The sequence below is a fragment of the Gymnodraco acuticeps genome, unplaced genomic scaffold (assembly GCF_902827175.1).
Source record: "Gymnodraco acuticeps unplaced genomic scaffold, fGymAcu1.1, whole genome shotgun sequence".
In the NCBI taxonomy this organism is placed as follows: Eukaryota; Metazoa; Chordata; class Actinopteri; order Perciformes; family Bathydraconidae; genus Gymnodraco; species Gymnodraco acuticeps.
In genome coordinates this window covers 1,204,298-1,227,269 of record NW_022990295.1, presented here as the reverse complement: position 1 = coordinate 1,227,269, position 22,972 = coordinate 1,204,298, and the positions used below count along the sequence as shown (strand labels likewise).

At 41.9% G+C, this 22,972-nt stretch overlaps 1 protein-coding gene across 2 annotated transcripts in view; it reads right to left on the bottom strand.

Moving 5' to 3' along the window:
• The window catches only part of fndc5a (fibronectin type III domain containing 5a), a 45,079-nt gene extending 25,046 nt beyond the window's left edge, over positions 1–20,033 (bottom strand). For both annotated transcript variants that reach the window (XR_004569536.1, XM_034221922.1), the window contains exons 1-2: positions 19,351–20,033; positions 2,247–2,362 (exon numbers count right to left, since the gene is read on the bottom strand). Coding sequence is in view for 1 of the 2 variants with exons in the window: in XM_034221922.1 (XP_034077813.1) it covers positions 2,247–2,362; positions 19,351–19,411 (177 nt within the window). In the remaining variant the exon portion in view is untranslated. The remainder of the gene's footprint in view (positions 1–2,246; positions 2,363–19,350) is intronic.
• Positions 20,034–22,972: the final 2,939 nt, after the last annotated feature.

Sequence of the window (22,972 nt, the reverse complement as noted above, 5' to 3'; positions counted from 1 at the left end):
AAAGAAAATCAGTAATATCTTTAAAAACTACAGTCCTTTTATATCAGCTGTGCACCGTTATGGTGTAAATATAACCTATCTGTGAATTAGATCAAATGTAAAAGTCAGCCGAATTAGTGTTGATACTGCAAGGAGACGTATTGTGTGAAGAGAAATTGAAGATGTTGTTTAATTGTTGAATATATTTATGATCCACGTCAAGTATTCAGTTTCGGCGGCATTTTCTCAGTTTTTCCAAAGGTCTTCTCATCAGGGCTCTATAAATAAAGAACTACGGCAGATCTGTAATATACAATGCAGCCGAACCGTGTATTGCAATGCTGTTATGTGATGACTTTCAAAGAGAAAAGCAAGAGCGCTCGGAATTAAGTATTATTTTATTCTTTTAAAATGTTTTCCGGATTTCATATCATATAAACACCAAATCCCAGCATGCATTGCGGCTAAAACATCCAATAAGCGAGCTTAAAACCATAGCTGAGGATCTTGGGTAATCGCTCGAAATCCCTACGTCTGTTTCCGGTTATTTTTATTTTGAAATTCAGTTCCTGACGGACGCCAAAAAAGCCCGAGATTATGGAATTAAACCAATAAATAAAAGTAAGGATAATTGTGTGTTATTGGTGAGTAAATAACAGTGTGTTATTTTGAAAAGAATAACAAATTAGAAGGAAAAAAAGATTTAAAAAATACAGATTTCAGTATTCTGAGGCTCTGAGCCCCATTTATTTTCCTCACAGACGGCAACAAAAGTTCGAAATTATACGATTTCAAATAAAAGCAATAACTGTGGCTTGATATTGAGTAAGAACATGTTTTTATGAACCACACAGCTTCCGGTCTTCCTCGACCCGACCGGAGAAAAATACGTGCTGCAGGCAGTAGAAATACATTGCTTTTAAAATCGTGCTGTGCAACACGAAAAAAAGGGGCAAATCGTGTTGGTGAACACGAATCAATAGATTAAAAATCGTTTTGGTGAACACGAAATGCCGTGAGACTGGGTTGGTTGGCCAGATAAGCCAACATCCCCCATTTTCATCACTTACAGCCCCCATAGTACAGGGCAGATGAAAAGTGTAACCGCGGTGAAAAGGGTGTTACATTTACTTAATTATGAATATTGTTACATCAAGGCCAAAAATTAGGATGAGCACCAACGGTCAAAAATGTTTTTTCCCCTCCCAGAACTGCCAGCGCAGCGCCTCCCCAGATCTGGTGCCCTAGGCGAACATCTATAATGCCAGTGCGACGGGCCGGCCCTGAGTTCATATGCAACTCGCATATATCTTTCTCTCTCTCTTCTCTCTTTTCTCTTCTCTCTATCTCTCTCAATGTTGGTACGCAAATGCGCCTTTTTTCAAATGACCCGGTGCTCTTTTTTTGGCGGAGGTGCGCATGCGCACCTGCGCACCAGTTATGTGCAGCCCTGTGTATATCAATATATATATATTATATATATACAGTATAGCCAGGTTTAGCTAAAATTCTTGGTATGTGTATGTTTTGACCATTTGAACAGAGCCAGGCAGGCTGTTTTCCCCTACATTCATTCTTTATGCTAAGGTAAGCTAACCGTCTCGTGGCTACAACTTCATGTTTAACAGACAAACGTAAGAGCAGCATCCATTTTCCTTGTTGGTTACTGTTTGAAATAAAGCATATTTCACAACATGTCAATGAAGAATATAAACCATTTTCACAGTCATAGGACGTTATCCAGGAGATAAAAACAAACAAACTTAATAATGTATCAATAACGATCACAATACAAGCAGATGTATATTTCTGTTGCTATATTAATTGTCTGTTTTTGGAAAGCACATAATGACCTGTATTTTATCAAATGTTTACATTTTATTACCTTCCTCTGCAAACTATGCTGTCCTCGGCATTAACGTCACACCAACATGTCTTTTCTGGGCGTACATGAACCTGATTACGTTTTTGTGTGAGCTCGATTGCAGCGAATAACATCACTTATAGCATCACTTATAACGCTAACGTCACAGAGCTGTCATGGTCTGTTGTTGTCAGAGAACACACAGGCAGTCCGACAGAAACCAGCGGCATGTGATCATTCAAACTAAGCACACTGACTCAAGAGAACAACTGGGTACAGAGAATTGCACATGGCAGCAAACAATCACAAATTAATTCAATTAGTATGTGTGTGTTTGCATAGTTTATCCCCCCCTGTTGGCACATTGACATACAGTAGCATATAGCCAGTGTCTGTTGCTCACCTGCTGTGTGATGGCAAAGCCAATAACCGGGTCTCCCTCGGGGATGTCCCATGTCACCACAGCAGAGTTGGCTTTCACTGCGCTGATGGTCACATTGACAGGAGGCGACAAGCTATCTGCAAAAACAGAGAGAGAGAGAGAGAGAGAGAAACAAAAGCTTGTTTTATCTTCTGCTGTATTCTGAGAGTAGCCTATACCAGCCTATTCTGGTGGCCATTTCTGCAAACGGCCATCTCTGCAAACAGCTATAGCTGTTTGCAGAATAGGCCACCAGAATGGCAGGAAGCCAAATTGGGTTGTGTAAATAAAAGGCTCAGCTGAAACCATTATGCAAGGTGGAATCCACAAGTATAGAAACACAAACAATGGTGAAGAGAAAGGTGAATTGTAATACTTTTGGTGATCCTCAGATTCTTCCGCTATCTCCACCAGTCCAATCCTTTGGTTCATAACCAAGTACCTGCAAAGCTTCCCATCATCCTCAGCTGTACTTTGTGTGCAGGAGTACTAAGCACATGTGAGCTAAACTAAGATCACAAACATTGTGAAGATTATACTTGTTAAGCATATTATTTTGTTGCAAGTAGGCTTTCCTGCTGACATCAGCAATTAGCTGCGAAGCACTGCTACAAATTGTGGCTTCCCATCACTTGCAACCGCTATCTGTCAGTTTATCAGTATAAACGTGCTTCAGTTACCACCAACTCTCTGAAGACGCTAATTATTCCACTGTTACTGCATGCGGCTATTGGCGCTGATCTTTGTGTATTGGACTGCTTTAGAAATGAGGCTCATTTGCATAGAAATGGGCCAATTTTGCCAACCGAGACGATATTTGCTTGTCAGCGCGGTCAGCGGAGCATTTCACCCTTTGCTGGTGCTAAGAGAGTTACACGGTTTGTTTTCGTTTTATATGTGCAGGTTTAATGGTTGCAAAAGCCGTGCAAACTATTCTCTCTTTTTTTATATTCACAACACACCTCAGACAGTCGAAATGTTTCGTTCAATATTGCATGCATTGATTTTTAAAGTTTTATTATTGAACATAAATGACAGAGCAGCCTAAATATTCTGGGGCAAGATGAGAGTAATGAAGTCTTTTTGTCTGTCTTTGTAAACTTACCTCATGGCTACTGAGATTTCAAACTGTTTAAAAACTGCATAATTTATTTGAAAATCTTTTAATTCTGCACTTGAATTGAACTCCCCAAACCCAAGAGATCATTGGTGCAGTATTTTAAGAATATATTTTCAATGCCAGACAAAATTAAATATATTTCATGTACAAACTAGAGCGGCAATCAGGAAGTGCAGAACTCTGCCAAGGTCAATGGTGCATTCAAGTGCTCCTCCGTTAGCCCCATTTCCTGAATTAATACCACTATGATTCCACATTAACCAAAGTGAAAAATAATTCCTGGATCCACCACCTGATAAGGTTCAACTTCAAAAACAATTGGGGTTTTCTTTGGCTCGTGGTACACCTTTCCTATAAGTTTCATGAAAATTAGGACAGAACTTTCCAGTATTCCCGCTAACAAACAGATCTGAGACAAAAACCTCCTGGATGAACAACAATAATGATGCCAAAAATCAAGGAGAAGAGAAATACAAACTCTGCACATATACCAAAATCTATCCCACATTAAAACTGTTTGTTCATGGCTGAACAGAATGAAAGTCAACAGGAAGTCCTCATTACATTCTGAAGAGTCCATTGACCCGTGTCAATATTTTTGAAAGATGCTGTATTCTAAAACTGAACGAAATACAAGTATGATTAAATGATAACAGAAGGCAAGGTTAAGGGCTAAAAGACTTGACAATAATGACTTGGCTCATTTTCTAATGAAGCATGTGATTGTGTGTGTCTGTGTGTGGTGGCCTGAGCTGTTACACAATAGGACTCTAATTACTGTTTGTGTTGTTTTTGGTTCCTTAGCATATTTTCAAAGTGCCTGCAGTAGATGAGAACACACCCATTTGTTTCCAAAATATTGAAATGGATCTTTCCTAGTTCCTTATTATTTATGTTCTCATTAAACTATTTTAAAGTTTAAACTATGGATAAAACATGTAATTGACGTCACTGTCTTGCTGTACAGGTGTAACAATATGTTGTGGCTCCATAATTGATGATGCAAATACACAGACATATCTAGGAATTAGATATGAATTACACAATTAAACAAATGTAATTTAAATCCAATCAGTTATGACTCGCAAAGTGCCCTCCTTGTTTTCATTTAGATGCAATTAGCGGTTATACCTGAGGGTCTAATTAAAACGTATCAAACTGTGACCGGTCCAGAGGTCTGAGCTGCTGCCTGGAAATGCTGGAAAGGCCAGGAAAGAACCCACGGGTCAGTAAATCAGTTAAACAGAAGATGCTGTACGCACAGTAGGATTAATGACCATCGAAGGCCTTTTGAAGACATTTTCCAACCATGTTCAGATGTGCTTTTTTTTCTCCTGTTGTCTGCACATTCTTAATGAGATCTTTATTATCCAGTTTATATATGTTAATGTTATGTAAGGCGCTTATTTTATGAATGCACTCTCTTAGAGAGTTAGAGGAGATGACTCCAGATGAGAAGACATACACGGCAGAAGTGAAAACATCCAAATACACATTATGGGGTTTATTTAATACTCTGAGCCAGATGTCTAACACTTACATTCACCAAATGTTAAATTGTTATTCCTATCTATTCTATAGGTTTTTATTGAGGGGGTTGTTCATATATTCTTTATCAAATATTACAATTCTAGAATCATGGTGAAAATTGATTTCCTTTAAAAATAATGTTGACAGTGTTTAATTTGTAGAGTAAAAAGAGATCTAAATGACGCTTTGTAAAACCATTTGATAAGTGTTTAAACTGATTCCTGTGGAAGAAGATATGCAAATTAGCAAAAATCTAATAAGATATTGCCTCATTTAAACATTACATTTTAGAAGCCTTGGCAGACAAAAAGTAAAGTTGTATGGTGATTTCGATCAGTTAAAATGTTTACCATATTCTCCTAGTGTCTTCTCTTAAAGAGATCTTTCACGGTGTTTGTAAAGAGCCAGTCTGGTGGACATCAGTTCTCATGAATCACTGCGGCCTTTTGGGATTGATTAATATTTGTAATGGGAAGCAGAAGTGAGAGAGATGAATGGAGAGGGGGAGAAGTGGTCACTCTCAGTGACGCCGCTCTTCAGTCTTTAATGGGATATAAATCTAATTTAGCCCACCAAATGCAGTCAATGAGTTATTGAATAGGTTACCACTCACTTGTCCTTCGACGGGTACAAATCACACAGCTGATAATTACAGGATGATGAGCTGCAGTAGCACTTGGATACTGACATACTGTACATTGGGACGGAGCAGGCCTCTGTTACAGCCCCCCCGCCTCCCGCTGACACTGTGATAAATGGCCTGACTAACAGTAGACGACAGGATGAACACCTGCGACATCTCTTCATCAGCGGGGACTCGGATGTTTGATGTAGCTTTGCTTTGGTTTACGATTTCCTAAGAAGCCTGAAGGGCCGCCGTCTTAGGCGGAGGGGCTGATGGGACTGATGAATTCACAAATCAAGCTCATTACGTCTGTTAGTCCTCTCTCACTGACTATGTCTCTCAAACACTAACACCGCTTTCAAAACACACAGTGATAGTTAACATTTAGCTCCTAATGCCCTTCAGGGAATACATTAATTGCTGTGGCTGACAGACCGTTGCCCTGTTAGCACATGTGTAATACTCCTCCTGGTTAGAGACTTGTGAGTGCTAGAAAAAATAAATAGATAAAAGGAATCAAAAATCGATGCAGAAGGAGCTGAGGTATCTCAACTTTTGATGTTGCCTTCAAACCTGTTGTATGGTATATTGGCTCTGGTACAAGGAAACAAATATATAAGTGATGTCTTTTAGTTCCTATACATTTAATCACAAATGAATCTGGAGTGAATCAAAAGTCAATCAGACTTGAGATGCTCATTTTATTAGAAGTAGAGTCTAGGTAGGAACAACACAATCAGAAATGTTACTCTAATTGAAGCAATGGCTGTGCTCACCAGTGTTGGGCAAGTTACACGTTATTTGAAAATGTAACCAATTACTCATTACCCATTACTATTTAAAAAGTCATACAATTACTGATAACTCAGCAGTGATTGTCATGCGCCATATTACATTATTTGTAGTTTTGGAATTATTAGGAAGTAGAGCGGTCGTCCACCATTTGGGAAGTCGGTGTTTGGATCCTCAGCCCCTGCAGTCAACAAGTGTCTTTGAACAAGATACTTAAACAAACATGGCCGACAGTGTGTGAATGTTAGTTCCCCTGAGCAGGTAGCACCTTGAGTGGCAGCCTCTACCATTTACAATACTCTTTGTTAGGTCTGTAACAGCTTTCTTGTCAAACAGGCGAACAAACCATCCCACCCCCTATCCAAGTTTGGTCGAGCTCAAAATACACAGATCCCACATTACCCATAATTCAACTCAATTGCCTTTAAACTCCATGCCCCCAGTTTGTAGCACAGGCTGTCTGTTATCTAATCCCAGATCGGGCCTGGAGATCTTCCAAAGCTCCTGCAGAGCCACAGACTTTTAAAAAACATTTATAGGCTTAGAAACATTCTGCCTCGACTTGTTCACTGATCTTTATTTGAAGTGAAGTCTTTAATGGGCAAGACTGAAGAAAAACAAGAAGAAGAAGAAATTAAAGCTGACTACTTACAGATAGAAGATAGAAGGACCCCACCCCTCCCTTTGCCTTAAGTCTTTTACAATCTTATATATTTGCACAGAGCTGTTTAGTCTTTAACAAAGCCTCACAACTTCTGATTTAACTATACTTTCTCTCTGCTCCGTACAATGAAGCAGCCTGCTGCAAAGCCCTTTTGAAATTAGATCTTTTCCATCTTAAAATAATGATATTTTTATTGATGTTTAACTTTTGAACAATAAAGTTGAGTGGAGCATTCATTTACTGTAAATAATACTGACTGGCTGTTGGCAGTAGCGAGGGAAATATTGTGTTTTCTCCCGGAAAATCAGACCTTGATCTGTCAGACAGTCAGAGACGTTGAGATTACATAAGAGAAGAATGATAATAAAAAAGATTATAGATTGTAGGAAATGGCAAAAAGGGGGGAAGTAAAATTAAATAGTATATGCCCTTGTTATTTATCTTTAACTGTCCTCTAAACAAAGTTAAGCGATCTCTTTGATTGTCCTCACGTCCCGCAGCTCCTGGTCACTTTTGTCTGTCTTTGTTCGTCTCCTCTCCCCCCGTATGGCCGCTGAGGGACAACTAGAGCGGACGCTGGCTGTGACCGCGAGCCTTGAATATCCACATGACATGAGAGCCAGCTCTAATGAAACACCAGACAGATGTCTCTATAAACTCTCGCTCATCGAGGTAGCACACAGTCTGCCTCACCCCGAGAGATGGGGGTGACTTTGAGCAATGACGGGTGTCCCAGGTGTGTGAGTGTGTGTGTGTGACTTTGTTAGGACGATGATGATCAGAGTGACGGCTAATTGTCTGTCCCATGCTGAGAGAGTGTGAAGGGTGACAGCTCCTTAATATCCCCGTTCATTAGAGACCACACCAGCAGTGACTGTATACAGTCAAGGAGAGCTGCTGTTTCACCACACACACAAACAGTCCCAGTGCATGAAGCCTATCATTCTTTAATGAACGCTCCCTTAATCTCCCTGACCTCAGAAAGACAGGATCATTGTTCCCACTCCTCTTCCTCCAGGCTCATTGCCAGCCGGCCCCCCCTCCTGCCTGTCTCCTTTCTGCAGGACGTTCAATGTTTGCTGACAGCCAGCCCCTCATATATGCTTTGTATATTTAAATGTTATCACAGTCTGAGCAGACTTTAGTTGACATGAATGACTATCGATTTATCAGAAGATTATGAAAACACCTGGATACAGATCGTATGTTTTGTATGGTGTAAATGGGGTTAAGGAATGGATGAATGAAGCCTTCGAGTGGCCTCAGAGTGGGAGTGGGCTGTAATCCCTCTTCTCATTGTGTATGGTGTAGTGGGTTGAGCATGGGTGTTCGGATCAGGGGGTCACAGGTTCAAACCACACTGCAGTCAGCATGTCGTTGTGTCCCTGTGCAAGACACTTCCCCCAAAATTGCTCCTGTGGGGATTGTCCACATTATTGAGAATGTAAGTCGCTTTGGATAAAAGCGTCTAACAAGTGACATGTCATGTAATGTATATGTATTTTTCTCCTTTAACAGGTGAAAAGCATAGAGCAAACACTTGGCTGCTTCATTATTGTATTTGTCAAGAACATCAGAAAACAACCAATACAGCAGAAACTGATTTGGATCCACTGCAAAATCGAATATGTTGTCCTTTGGCCCGTGCCACACCGTTCCAGAAGTTTAATTAAATGTTGCCAGTAGTTATTTGAGCTTCCTTGAGTTTGCTGTTTCCCATTACCTTCACAACAATAGCCAATCTTTGCAGTCTACTATGTAATAACATAGTGGTGCAAAATCAATCTTAACTGGCTACAAAAGGCCACAGTTGGGAAAGTACAAAAGAACATTGTTTCATCTTACTGGGACATTCAAACAGAGTACAGCTATCGGGAATATTTTAAGCAACATCTGTGCTTTTCCCAAGACAAAATGTCTGTTGTGAAAGAGGCCAATATGATTGAGCTTTTAGTAAAGTTGACCAACTACTGCCCCTGCTGTGGATATTTAGAAATCTTTGAATGTTCAGTATACCAGAGCAACCTGTGCAGCTGAACTACGGAAGGACCCGAGCGAACTGCAACTGTCTGATTCAGTGAAACCCAAGCAGACAGCCGGTGCTTTTAGACTGATAATAAAAGCTAGCAGGGTGGTGTTCCAGCCTCCACCTGCTCCTCAGGGGACTGACTCACCTTATTACAGCTCTGCAATACTTCTGAATGTGTCTCTCTGAGTCAGGCCTCTGGGCCGGCTCTGCTCCCTGGATGCTAATGAGCCGGGCTGTAGCTTGTGAACTAACATGAGAACGACCCGTTAGCCTCATCATATATATTATTGTTACCCTGCAGTTTAGAAGTAGGCACAGGCCCCGCGTGTTTGTAACTTCACAAACTCCTTTATGACTCCTTTATGTGAATCCCTTTGGGGATCGCTGTGCAGCTACAAATTCATGTTTAGCATCTGAAACCACTTTAGCTCATTTCAGGGCTAATAGTAAGTAAACAGTCACTTTGTAGGTAAGGTGTGATAACCAGCAGGTGGGAAGAATCCAGTTCACTTGGTAGGGGAAAAACATAAAAGTGCACGCAGCAGCTGTAATGGCTAGAAAGCGGGGGGCCACTGGGGAATGAGCGGCTATAAATTAGCACATGTTGATTAACGCGTTGAAGCTAGTCACGACGCAGGGGGATTACAATCTCTTGCCGCTTGTTTCACACACACTAACATGCGTGTGAGCTGCGGACACACTGTGCTCTAGAGCAGTGGTTCCCAACCTGGGGGGCGCGCCCCCCTCGGAGGGGGAGCCAAAGATCGCAGGGGGGGCGCCAGGCCTCAGATGATTTGAGGCCAAATATAATTATTTTTTTTAATTTTTTTTACATATAATTGTAACGCAATACATGATTGTCACTAAAAGCCTTGTCTATACATTACAATAAAATATAAAAAATATTGATTAATTAATTTGAATACAAATTCAAGTTAGTGGCTATTATAGGCATAAAAAGACAGAAATGTATAATTCTTTCTTTAATAGAAATGTTTCTTCTGCCCGTAAAGTGTCCAAACCGGACTCGTCTGGATAAGCGCATTTTTAAAACAGTCATTGTCCATGCCGGTTTCAGTTGGATTATTTGTCACAGTTGCTCCGATCAGATCGGTCTCCTCCATTTTGTAGATTATTTACGACTTTTGAATCCACATCGGCAAAATCCGGCTCACTTTGAGCATGTGTTTTAAACAGTTTAATCCCTTTGTGAAATGTTTCCACTTGCGCCGTCCTTTAATTTCTTCATACAGCGGGAATCCAAATGAATTAATCCTGAGTCCAATAACCATCAAAGTCACTCCAATAGTGCTCCTTAATTACGCTTTCATCCTCCTTTAACAAAATACTTCACATTCATCCAGTTTGTGACAGTAGTTGTAGCATTTTTGAGACTTTGAAACTTTAATTACCGCTGTTGCGCCCCCCCCCCCCCCCCCCCCCCTTGTGTGTGTGTGGGGTGTGGGGTGTGGGGGGGGGGGGACAGCGCAACTTCCAACAGGAGTCATTTGTGGGGGCTCTTGGGAAAAAAGGTTGGGAACCACTGCTCTAGAGGGTTAGCCGGTAGAAACGCCAGTGTCCCCTCATCCATAGTTAATGTGCCATGATAGAGCCATCAGGATTTTGTGCTGATCTGCAGTTGGAGCAGGGTGTGGTGGATAGGCATACACACAGAAGTTAGGAAGATCACAGAGTGACACGAACACGAGGCGTTAATGCGTCTCATTTATAAGCTAAAACATCTGGTGAATCATGCAGAAGTGCTATCTGACACGTGTGTGCGCATCAGAGCCACACTGTTACGCTGCGTTATGTTTTTTCATAATTGATTTATAATGCCTTTTTCATCAGAGACTGCCTACTGTTTCACAACTGCTCTATCTCTCTTCCCTATTTGAAATGATACGTAACCACAAAAGGCAGCTCCTATAAATATGATATTGTGTCTTCTTCGTCCTGCCATGTAGCTCTTGGATCTGTGTTCACCGCCTCCTTTTCCGAGGAAATCCACCTTTACAGGGTTTCTGTATTGCAATCCAATATTCTCTTTTGCTTCCAACGCCTATTTTTCTGACTGTAATTGACATCTTTGTTGCTAATCCTCCCCCTCACATGCATTGTCTCGGTCTGTCTCTCCAATGCTCCTCTCTATATTTTTATTACAGCTACTACACCAGAGCTTTCTGGCAGCTCCTCCATAGCCTGGCGTGTAAAGCTCTCCGCCTCTAAGTGACACTTCAATGGGAATCTGGGTGGAGATGGGTGAAAAGGGAAGAGATTTGCTTTGGCAGGACACACTCATGTACTATGCTGGTATTGATTAGCCTCACACTCCCACATTGGCTGCTGATCAGGTTTACAATGTGGATACTTTGAAGATTACTGACTGCCTAAAGATGAAGATTCCCATTGTATGAACAGCCTGTTGGTGTGTTGGAGGCTGCGTGTTCTGCCCCTGCACATCACAGCGGCCCGTTACTGACAAACAATAACTCCGGAGGGGCTTATTTCTTTGTTAAATAAATGAGTTATTTACTCACAGGAAATTCATTTTCCATCCCCGCTAGCCACGAAAATGCTGACGTGGGGAGGGTGACATTACAAAACACAAAACTTTCCATCAGATGGCACACACACGCACGCACACACACGCAACTTTTTTTCTCTAATTAAATGTCAAAAGGCAGGGTATGAAAATCAATGCAGCACTGTGTGAAGAGAGAATGCTTGCCAGCTACTTAAAAAAGGCAAAGGATTGCTGAGAGGTTGATTATTTATTTGACGAACCCACTGTTGATGAAATCTCAATACATATGGGAGGGGGCTGATGACGCCCACAGTTTGATATAATGCTATGAATATGAAATTAGCGCTTGATACATAACTGTCCTCTTTTTTCTGTCTTTTAGCTCTAGACTTACTGTTTCTCTCTCTGTGTGGATACGAGCACAGCTGGTAAAGTGACGCCTACAGAAGCTGCCTGGGAGGATTGGTATCACAGGCAGATGGAGGGGGGGGGGGACGTGAACAAATCTCACTATGGTTCCTCCACGTTTCACGCTCTCCGTCTCTTTCAGGGTTTGTCTTTCTCTCCTGTGGCTTTTTCTCCCTTTTGCATTCGCTCATTTTTCTCTTTATCCAACTGTGTGTCTCTCTAGCAAAACACATGCTGTGTGACTGACTGCTGCCCCTCCATCCCACACCAGACTTGCCAGCTCCATGGCACAGAGGTTGATCATGGGAAACTGACTGACGCACACACTGACAGGCACACACGTTACAGTTACACAAGCATGAAATAAATAATTCTATCTGTGCCGGAGAAAACCGGCAGAACAGGAGACAACGGACAACGAGCAAAAGTATCTGTGTGTTAGTGGTGCAGGTAAACTCAAACTCCCCAAGTGCCAAAGACTGTAAAACACACTGGGTGTCGATAACCCCCCCTCAGGATTTGACGGTCGTGTGGCAAATAAAAACTGGATTTTTATGCTCAAATATACAAAGTCGATGTGGCTTTTTCCCTTCCTTTCTCTTTTGCAGCTTCTGCTGAGAACAAGTAACTCATAACATGTAAATAATCATTCTTCATTATAATAAAGTAGGCTGCATATATTTGATAAAACCAATTATCTAGTCGTGCATATTTTGAACTGACTTTATACATATAAATGATAAAATAGTGCCTATGGATTTCTTGAAAAATTCCATCCCTCATGCACACAAATAAATAAGTAATTAAAGGGGCCATGTTATGCTTACTTTCGGGTTCATACTTGAAGTTTGTGTCATGTCTCCATGCTTTAATGTTCAAAAAGGTCTATTATTCTCATAGCGCCTGTGCTGCAGCCATAGACACATCTGTTCGCCCTCTGTCTGAAGCCAGAGCCCAGTCTGCTCTGATTGGTTAGCTGGCCGGCTCTGTTGATAAAAGATCCCCCCTCTTAGTTTATAGAGGAGAGCAACCGGGTACCTAATAAGGAGCCCAATTACAATGGTCAGCGCTAGCTAGCCAATAGAAGTGCGGGTGTTACATAGGTATCCTCTTATGTTCCAGTAGCAAAGAAAGGAAACAATGGAGGCGTTTCAGGCAGGGAGGGAGGGAGTGTCTGGGAGTCACACTCCCTCCGGAGGGAACACAGGGATTTTAGCCTTTGCAGACTATTTACATGCACAAAAATACTACAGGAAAAGGGAAACCTCGAAAAGCAAAACAGGGCCCCTTATGACAACAACAACAACAACTACAACAACAACAACACTACCAGCATCTCTACTTGTATTAATGTCATTGATTCTCTCCAACAGCAGCTCAGACCTCTCTCCACCTGCATGCACTCAGATGTGACAGTGGACAGACGACAGACTGCGTCAGCGAGCTCCCGCTGCTACGTCAGTGTTTTGGCAACGCCATCTCTATCTCCCACAGGCCGGGGGTCCAGATGATCGCTCCAATCTGTCCTCTAACGCCTGCTTCATTCCAATTTCAGAATATAAAGAGACATTGTTACATGGTTAAAGAAAAGCTTCCAAATGAAATCAAATGAAAAAACATTTTTTGAAAGAGAAAGACATCTTGACTATTCTCTTTTATGTTTCTAGCTCCTGCTGTTTGATCTTAATCTTGCAACCAGATTGCAAAAGCTTTAGAACATATGAGTCCTCGCTATCAAACACAAGGCCATCGCTCTATTCATCGGTGTCTCTAACATTTATTTGCTTTTTTCTCCTTCAGCCCTGGTTCTTTGTTCCACAAATTAAACGACTCTGTCACATCAGGCTCATTAGTTAGTACTTGCTTTTATATTCTCCCAACACTCTCAATTCTATTGGCTATTGCCAACACATTGTACGTGATATGCTAAAGGTAGGAGGTGACCTTTCTGACGAAGTGGTGGACCAATCACAACAGAGCTGGTGGCTGACGGCACTATATCCATATGGGAGAAGTGTCCGGGCGGGCACTATAAAACTTCCCAATCAGAGCAGACTGGGCTCTGGTTTCAGACAGAGGGTGAAAAGAGGTGCAGCACAGGCAGTAGGAGAAAAGTAAAGAGCTTTCTGAACATTAAAACATGGAGACATGTCACAGAAGAGACACACACTAAAAAGGTGAACCTGAAAATGAGCCTGATATGTGTGTGACCATGACCCACAGTAATAACAATGAATCAGTCTATTACTTTATGTTGTTAGTTTGTAAACAAAGTGTGAACACGACTGAGATGCAACAATTTATATTTGTTCTCGACATTTTCTGGTGTTCAGACGAACAAGAATCATATTGGTTATTGGATATTAATGTTTTAGTATGCTAACTTTTTTTAAAACACATGGAAGTTAAGCCATGATGGACTGTAATACCTATATTTAGTGCATGATTTATGGTTTTATTTATAGACAACAAGGTCAGATAATCTGACTTTTAAAAGTTATTTAAACTAGTTTTTATTATATTTCTTCTTCTTTATTTATGTTGTATTGAAATGCATAAGCAGCATTCTCTGGCTTATATTAATTTGTTGTATCTTGGGATGGCACAATAGCTAAATTGTTTGAAAGTTAAAAAGTGGCCTACTGTTTGTGTAGTAAGAAAGAGCTTTCATCACTAGTTCAATCAAAGAGTGAATGTGATGCTGCAAAGCCCTCCGGCCTGTGTAGACTGGACCCAGTTTACTGTGGTGACAGCTTGCCAAAGTCTGTTCATGTCTTCTTGAGAATAATATGATACAAATAGCCCTGCAACATAAAGTTACAAAACGAAATTGTTTTCCAGCATTGTTGCATACAATTGCAACATTACAAGATATTTCCTGCCAAAGCCCCCAAAGATCTGATGTAACATATCAAGAAGGAAAATGCATCGACTGTGTTGTACACTGTGATAAGCCTCCAGATAAACAAGAACGCAGTAGAGCGCTTTTAAATAAACAGCTAACAAGATAACACAAAATAATTACAAACGGCTAATTGTGATCACATGATCGACTACAGGGAAATGAATGAACAGATAATGACATGCACACAAACTGTTTTCCTTGTGTCCCCATGCGCGCACGCACACACACACACACACACACACACACACACACACACACACACACACACACACACACACACACACACACACACACACACACACACACAGGCAGAGCAGCACACATCAGTTCAGTTTCATTGATCTGTGTGAGAGGAACACTGTCGCTCCTCACTAATCCAATCATGTGGTTCCAATGGCCAGCGGCAGTTCATTACACTCACATTTGGACTCTTGAAATGTGTTTAGAAATGATCAGTAGTCCACAATTGTTCTATGAATCTAATTATACACGACACTGATTGTGCTAATATACAGGTCAACAATAAGATGGAAATATGTGTGGACAGCCTCCTCTTTGTCTTGCACCCTTTCGGTGCCCTGTTAAAGTGGCTTTCCAATTAGCAGGCTGCTCCACACAGCCAGCAGGCCTTAAAGACACACATTTGAATGAAAAGGGCTGCAGCGATGCATTTGGAGGATTAAAACTGATGCAAAGTGTACGGTAAAGTTAATGACATCATTGTTATGGAGCATGAACACGAGCCCTGCTTACCCTCTGACAATGATGAGGAAGTTTGTGCTGAGTAATGCTTAACCATCTCACTTGAACAACAAATCTGCCGTCTGGGAATAATAAAATCAGAAACCCAAACGCTTTGAAATAAATAAAGAATTGACTGTGTTGTACAAATAATCCTGACTCAATGGCACAAAGCAGTATCTGTAGTGTGTGTGAGAAATGGCACAAAGAAACTTTATTTTTGATTTGGTCTTTTTCTGCATTTCTCTCACTGACTGGATGTCTGAGGGATATTCATCGTGAGTCTGTTTCGTGTTCGATGGTCATTTGGTGTCAGAGAGAAGAAGATGGGTAGATTTGACAAACTTTGGCACTCACAGCCGAGGCCTATAACTCCTCTCTATGGATGCTCCATTGCCTTAAACTTGACACATCATATACCGGTGCTCACAGTAAAGTTATCACCTCGTAGGCGGTTGCCAAATTGTTCTACATATCTTTTGTTTACGGCATAAAAGACAACCCCTGAGCTCTTGAGAGATTTCCTCACTCATAAGTGTCTCTCAGTCTGAAGCATTTTCAGCGCTTGCATCACTGTACAATTTGTTGATTGATTCATTGATTTTCCTTTCTTCAAACCCAGGGGCTGTTAGGGACGGGGGAGAATTGCCTGTGACTATTTATGGCCTCAATTGGGTGAATGTGTTATAGAGTCGATTTACATTTGAAATTGAAACATTACCATAACTTTCAACAGATCTATCAACAGACTATAAACTCACAATAAACACAGACGCATTAAAGACGTCACCGTAGTGTATGTTTTTTTGTTGACGTGGCGCCCACTCACTCTCTCCTGCCAGTCCACCTCGACATCGATCCGGCCTGCTATTCCCGCTGCAGGTGTCTCACTGAGGCTTAAAATACACAGCAAGACAAAAACTTGAATCGACTTGCCTTGTTTTTTCAAAAGTTAACCTCGGTTACACTTCAGTCTGCAACCCTTTGAAGCGCTCGCACAAACATTCAGACTTACTGGGTATCAACCTTGAGGTTCATTTGGGAACTGCTCTGGAGCTTTTCACATGGACTCCATTAGCAGATGTCATGGAATGGTAGATATAGGAGATACGATATATGTTTTTCGAGGCTGTTTATTTTGGCCATGTTCTGCCTTTTCTAGATACAGTAGAGGGTTGAAAGGAAACAAAGCTACTGGAGCACAATTATTGATTTACAACCTTTATTGCTGCGGGAAGGCCAGTGTTGCATTGTGTCTTCATCAGAGCCTAAACATGAACAAAGAGGTGAACACATCACAGGCAGCTTAGAAGAGGTGCACAACTGTCATCATTATAGCAGCATCTGATTCCAATCAGAAGCTCAAGCTCCGGAACAGATTGTTAATTGACCTCAAATCGATTTATTTATAAGCAGCATATAAATACTAATGGTTGACAATGTAGTTGTAAGATGACATAAGGGCCTATGCAGTTGTTGTCTACAGATGTAACGCCACTTATAGAGCCTCTATAACTGGTGTATAAACAGGTAATAAAGGCTTGATAACATAATATAACATAATTGCAATCATATAATGGTACCCTCCCCTTAAAGCAGGGGTGGGGAACCTTTTTCTTCTCAAGGGCCATTTCAATTTTTTCAACATCCTCCGAGGGCCGCACAAATTATTGACCTCTGCTTAAAAATACTAAAATCACAGCCCATTCATTTGGCCTTTCTTTCATGCTGTGCAAAGAAAAAGCAACCTCTTAATGCACGTGCACGGTTGTGGCATGACCACCAAAGAGAAAGATATGGACACAAGATGTGTGCAAATGTATTTAGTTTCCTATCCATGTGGACATGATTTAAGTGACCTAACCTCCTCTAGGGCGGTCCAGGGGCAGACCGGAGGTTCCCCACCCCTGCCTTAAAGGATTGATACTTGTTACATGATAGACGCTTTTATCCAAAGCGACTTACATACTCAATACTGTGGGCAATCCCCACAGGAGCAATATGGGGTGAAGTGTCTCAGGGACACAACGACATGCTGACTGCAGTGGGGTTTGAACCTGTGACCCCCTGATCTGAACACCAACGCTCTATCCACTGCGCCACACATTATTATTTAAAAAGCACATTAAGGATATGTGGAATTGTCTATTGTTGTGAGTTATTATAGCTATGTCACTATATGGATATTTCAAACGAGGACTCACAAATGGAATAATACTCGCATACAAATTGATATATGAAAGCAATATAAGCTAACACTGTTGTGTTATGAGTCATCTAGGAAGTCTTCAAAACTGATATTCAAAATAAAGTGTTACTAATGACATTTGTTTTGTAAAATGATTAAAATATTGCATTTAGTCTTCTCAAGTACTGCTTAACAAAGTGGAACAAACAATCAAAATATGTCAAGGTCCCAGTGCCATTACACTGATCCCGCAGGCTACCAGTAGAAATGCTGAGGGCTAATGTGTGTTTGATTGTGTGTGTGTGTGTGTGTGTGTGTGTGTGTGTGTGTGTGTGTGTGTGTGTGTGTGTGCGTGTGTGTGTGTGTGTGTGTGTGTGTGTGTGTGTGTGTGTGTGTGTGTATGTTTATATGTGTGTGTGTGTGTGTGTGTGTGTGTGTGTGTGTGTGTGTGAGTGAGAGAGAGAGAAGAGCAGCTCAGTCAGTGGGAAGGTGGAGAAGTGGGAGGATGTCAAAGCCAATCAGAGGTTCATTTTGATAGCATGAGTAAAGTGTGTCACATTCCATCGCAGTGAGTGGTCAGAGTGGTGTGTGTGTGTGTGTGTGTAGTTTGTGCAGCAAAAACAAATGCTCTACAGATGCACTGGTACTGTATTTGTCGAACACACAAATAAACACACACACACACACAGGCAGAGCAGCGCGCATTAGTTCAGTTTCATTGATCTGTGTGAGAGGAACACTGTCGCTCCTCACTAATCCAATCATGTGGTTCCAATGGCCAGCGGCAGTTCATTACTCTCACATTTGGACTCTTGAAATGTGTTTAGAAATGATCAGTAGTCCACAATTGTTCTATGAATCTAATTATACACGACACTGATTGTGCTAATATACAGGTCAACAATAAGATGGAAATATGTGTGGACAGCCTCCTCTTTGTCCATAAGAGTGATCTGTAATTGTTGGTCGACTAAGATCTCTTAAGTCGATTTTCAATGTTTTTTTCATGCTGAATGGCCTGAATGAGCACATTTTATGGTTAACACCCAATTTAAAGTGGTGCTTTTGCAGAGAAGCTCACTTTTACAGATGTCGATTTTATCTACTAATCGATTATTCGACTAAATCTTAGATGTGTTACATGACTAAGAATTCCTTTAGTCGATATACTGTAGTACCTGCTTGAAATGACACACACACACCTTTTATTTCATAAAGACAATCACACAGGTTGTTACAGGTCGATTCGGCACTACAAATCCAAATCAAGGCACATGACAACTGTCTGTCTCAGGCACGTAGATCTCGCAGATGTGAATTGTTCAAATCCTTGGATAACAACAGCAATGCCTCCAGTAGAATGAAAACACAACCAGCCCTTTCAACAGACTACGCAACGTCTCGGAACAACCCCGGGTAAAACCGAATACAGCTACATGTACAGACAGCAGCATTTCCCACACATTCCTGGATGTGAAACAGCCCACTGCAGGCTCCACAAATAGAAATGCATGGCAACACCCATGCTGTGATAATTGCACATACACATAAACTTACCTGCTGTGACTCGAGAGACGCAGAGACAGCTGAGGACGAGCGGGAACAAAAAGCTCTCCATCTTTCTAACGCTCCCATTTACTCTGGCCGGGGGAGCTGCTGTGTTAACCGCCGAGCTGCTGAGCCGTCGGGTCTGCTGCTCGGCGTTCACGTCAGTTCATGCGTACTGTCTCGACTGGGGAGGAAAGGGGGAACGGCTGGTCTGCTGATTTCAGCACCTCGGACAGCGACACCTCCGCTCATTCAACAGCCAACAGATCCATTCTGATCATGGAGAGCTCTCGAGGCTGATGCCGTTCAGATGCGTCGGGGCTCCAACCGTGCTCCCCCCAAAAAAATCTCCCCGGTCTGCTGCTGCTGGAGGTGGTGCTCTGCTCGGCTGCAGACACAGTGAAACGTGCTGGCTTTGTATATGAGCGCCTGGACTGCCTGCCTGCCTGCCACACACTGAAGGAGGCGGCAGGACACTCCGGAATGCCTGGCTTAATAATTCATGCAGTACAAATCCAAAAAAAGGGATGCCAAATTAAAGTTGAACAATTTTCTATATTTGTCACCCTGATTCCATTGTTTGCTATTGTCACAGCCTATTTCACAATCATAGTGTGCAGACCTATTCCATTCCTCATTCCCCGAAAAAAAAAGCCCTCTCCTTCGATCGACTACTTCCTGCCTCATTCTCCTGCTTTACTTTCCCACTTGGTGAGCCACTATACTCTGAAATATTGCTGCCCACTCAGCGATTAAATATGCATACACCCGGCCCACGCAAACAAGTGCCTCTTGACTTCCCCACTGTCAGTTGGCGCACTCTTCCCGCGCACATTGTTCCACAGGAGCGCACAATGAAGCGAGAACAGAAGTGGATAAAGTCTGCATAGTTTACCTGGTGGTTTTTCCTGCAGCTTTCCCGGGATAAGTGGGAGTGTCCGTCCCGAGGCAGGAGAGACCCGCGCTGTCCCCTAAGCTGTGTCCCCGAGAAGTGTTCTCCTCACCCCGCTGTGCACCTCGATCACAGCCCGCTGCTCTGACGTGCTTCAGAGGGACGCTGTTGGAAGTGGAGAGGTTATTGTGCTGTTTTTGTGTGTGCATGCTTCACTCTCCTGTAGGCTTCTGCTGCTCTCACCCTCCATCTCTGTCTGTCTGTCTGTCTGTCTGTCTGTCTCTCTGTCTGTCTGTCTGTCTGTCTGTCTGTCTGTCTGTCTGTCTGTCTGTCTGTCTGTCTGTCTGTCTGTGTGTGTGTGTGAGAGTGAGGGGGTGAGGGGGTGTATACGTTCTGAAACAAACACAGGGAAATAGACAGGGATAAGATATGCGGGTTACACTAGAGAAAATGCAGGACCTGCATGCTGTAGGATCAATACATTGGCACTGACTCCTGTTTCTAACAGAGAGGAACTGTGTGGCTTTCCAGAGTACGATCCAGAGTTTTGGGAGAGTCTGTGAGCCCTAAGCACACAAGTCACGTCTTTCTTCTGTTCTGATGAATTTCGCCAGACACAAGACAACTGATCTACACATAGAACACAAACCCAGATCTGACAAACCTCATCTGCATCATCAAAAGCCTCTTTCACACATACAGAGGAGCTGTATGTAAGATGTCCCAGCTTCTGGAACAACATTCTGTGTATTTGACTGAAATGATCTGCAACGCAAGACATCTTTGCTACTGAAGTATTTTCATTCTCTTACATTTCTGCCCACAGCAACTGCAATACAAGTTCAGCATAAGCTGACATGGTTTTTGTCACCTAAATACATTACACAAATCACTTAAAGTCAACCCTTTTAAAAGTTATATAAATGTACATTCCATTTTAACTTCCTCACATTTCAAAAGCGCTGAGGGAATATCTATGATGGCATTATCAGACGATAGAGAAATTTTTTTTTTTGTTCTAGTTTATTACGCTTGAAGCTTTGGCTATGGTTTTGAGCTAGCGAGGCTAAACTGTTTAGCCACACGTTCGTCGTCGCAGTTGCGTTGTGGTTCTTTAATAAAAATGTGGCCTAAGAGTGCAGCATGTGACGGGCTCAGCGGTTAGACAGGCTAAAGGGCTTTTCTCTGAAACGCTTCACCAATATTGTACAAAGCCTCAAATCACAATCTCAAAGTTAACAGTGTTATGGTTCTCTCTCTCTCTCTCTCTCTCTCTCTCTCTACTCTCGTATAGGGCTCTCGTGACATCCGTTATCGTCTAGCGCTACGCTATACTCGTCTCCGGTGCTAACCGAGCATAGGATTGTCCATCCTCTCTCTCCGTCTCTCATATCTCTCTCTCTCTCTCTCACTCGACCGATTCGGTCTCTCCTCTCTCTCTCTCTCCTCTCTCTCTCTCTCTCTCTCTCATTCATTCATTTTCCCATGTTCTTCCATCTCTGGATATGTTGATTTTCTTGAGTAGAGACTGAGGAAAACACCACCTAAACTCATGTACTTTAATCATTCCAAGCCAAAACAACCTGCTGCATTGTCACCGGTCTACACGCTGGGGCTAAGGAGCTCTCAGGGATTTCTCAAAGTCCTGGGCAGAACCAAATGTTAATGGTGTTTAAAATCAGCACTCAGCAAACACATAACGGACTCAGCCCAAGCGAGTAATTTGCTCCAGGAAATTGTCTTCTACATTAAACGCTGATCAAGTGGAAAATCTGCAATAAATCTGATGTCTTTATGGACATTCCAGTTCATCTATGTTCCTGTGAGCTTCAACCCGGAGCGAGATGTTGTTTATCACAGTGTGTGTGTGTGTGTGTGTGTGTGTGTGTGTGTGTGTGTGTGTGTGTGTGTGTGTGTGTGTGATAAAATAAGCTCTGGGAGCAATAGTCACTGACTAGCTAGCTAGTTAGCATGCCAGCTTGCAGTTAACAACCAGGATTGGGTTGCACCAGCTATCCATAAAGCTATCACGAACGTTATATTTCTTTATAGCAGGTAGGTGTAGACTCACTTCAAATGACTTGGACTTGAGTCACATATTTTTTTAGTCAAGACTCAAAATTGTTGACTTCAAAATACTTTATTCCTTGCCAAAAATAACAACAATATACTGTACATTATATATAAAATACCTGTAGCTATAGGTTGTTTTATTTGAGTGACATTCAATCAATTATAATTATCAGGAAGCATTATCAAACCCCGTTTATACAGTTTTTCATGTTGCTATTTTACTCTCATATAGCAATACAACTGTTGGTTAAGGAAGCTCAAGTTTCATGTGACATATACAGTGTTCCGTCTAATCCAAAATTCGAATCACAGGTAAGCTTTACTCGGACAAAATACGTCTCAGGATAGTTTGTTTGACTCTTTACTTAAAGGTGGGGTAGGTAAGTTTCAGAAACTGGCTCGAGATATACTTTTTGTTATATTCCATGGAATGCTCTTAACATCCCGATAGCAATGAATATCTTGTGTGTGCTTTGTGCTTTGACAATAAATCCATACAAAAATGTCATCTGTGGAAGCCGTAATACTGCCCGGCTAAACGGATTGGATTGCCGCCCACTGCACGCACAAATGTATCTCGTGCCCTCATTGGGCGTGCATTGCAGCAGTACTTCAATGACTCGCCAGCAACAGGCGGCCACTTTCACCAGTCTGCTGACGTCATGT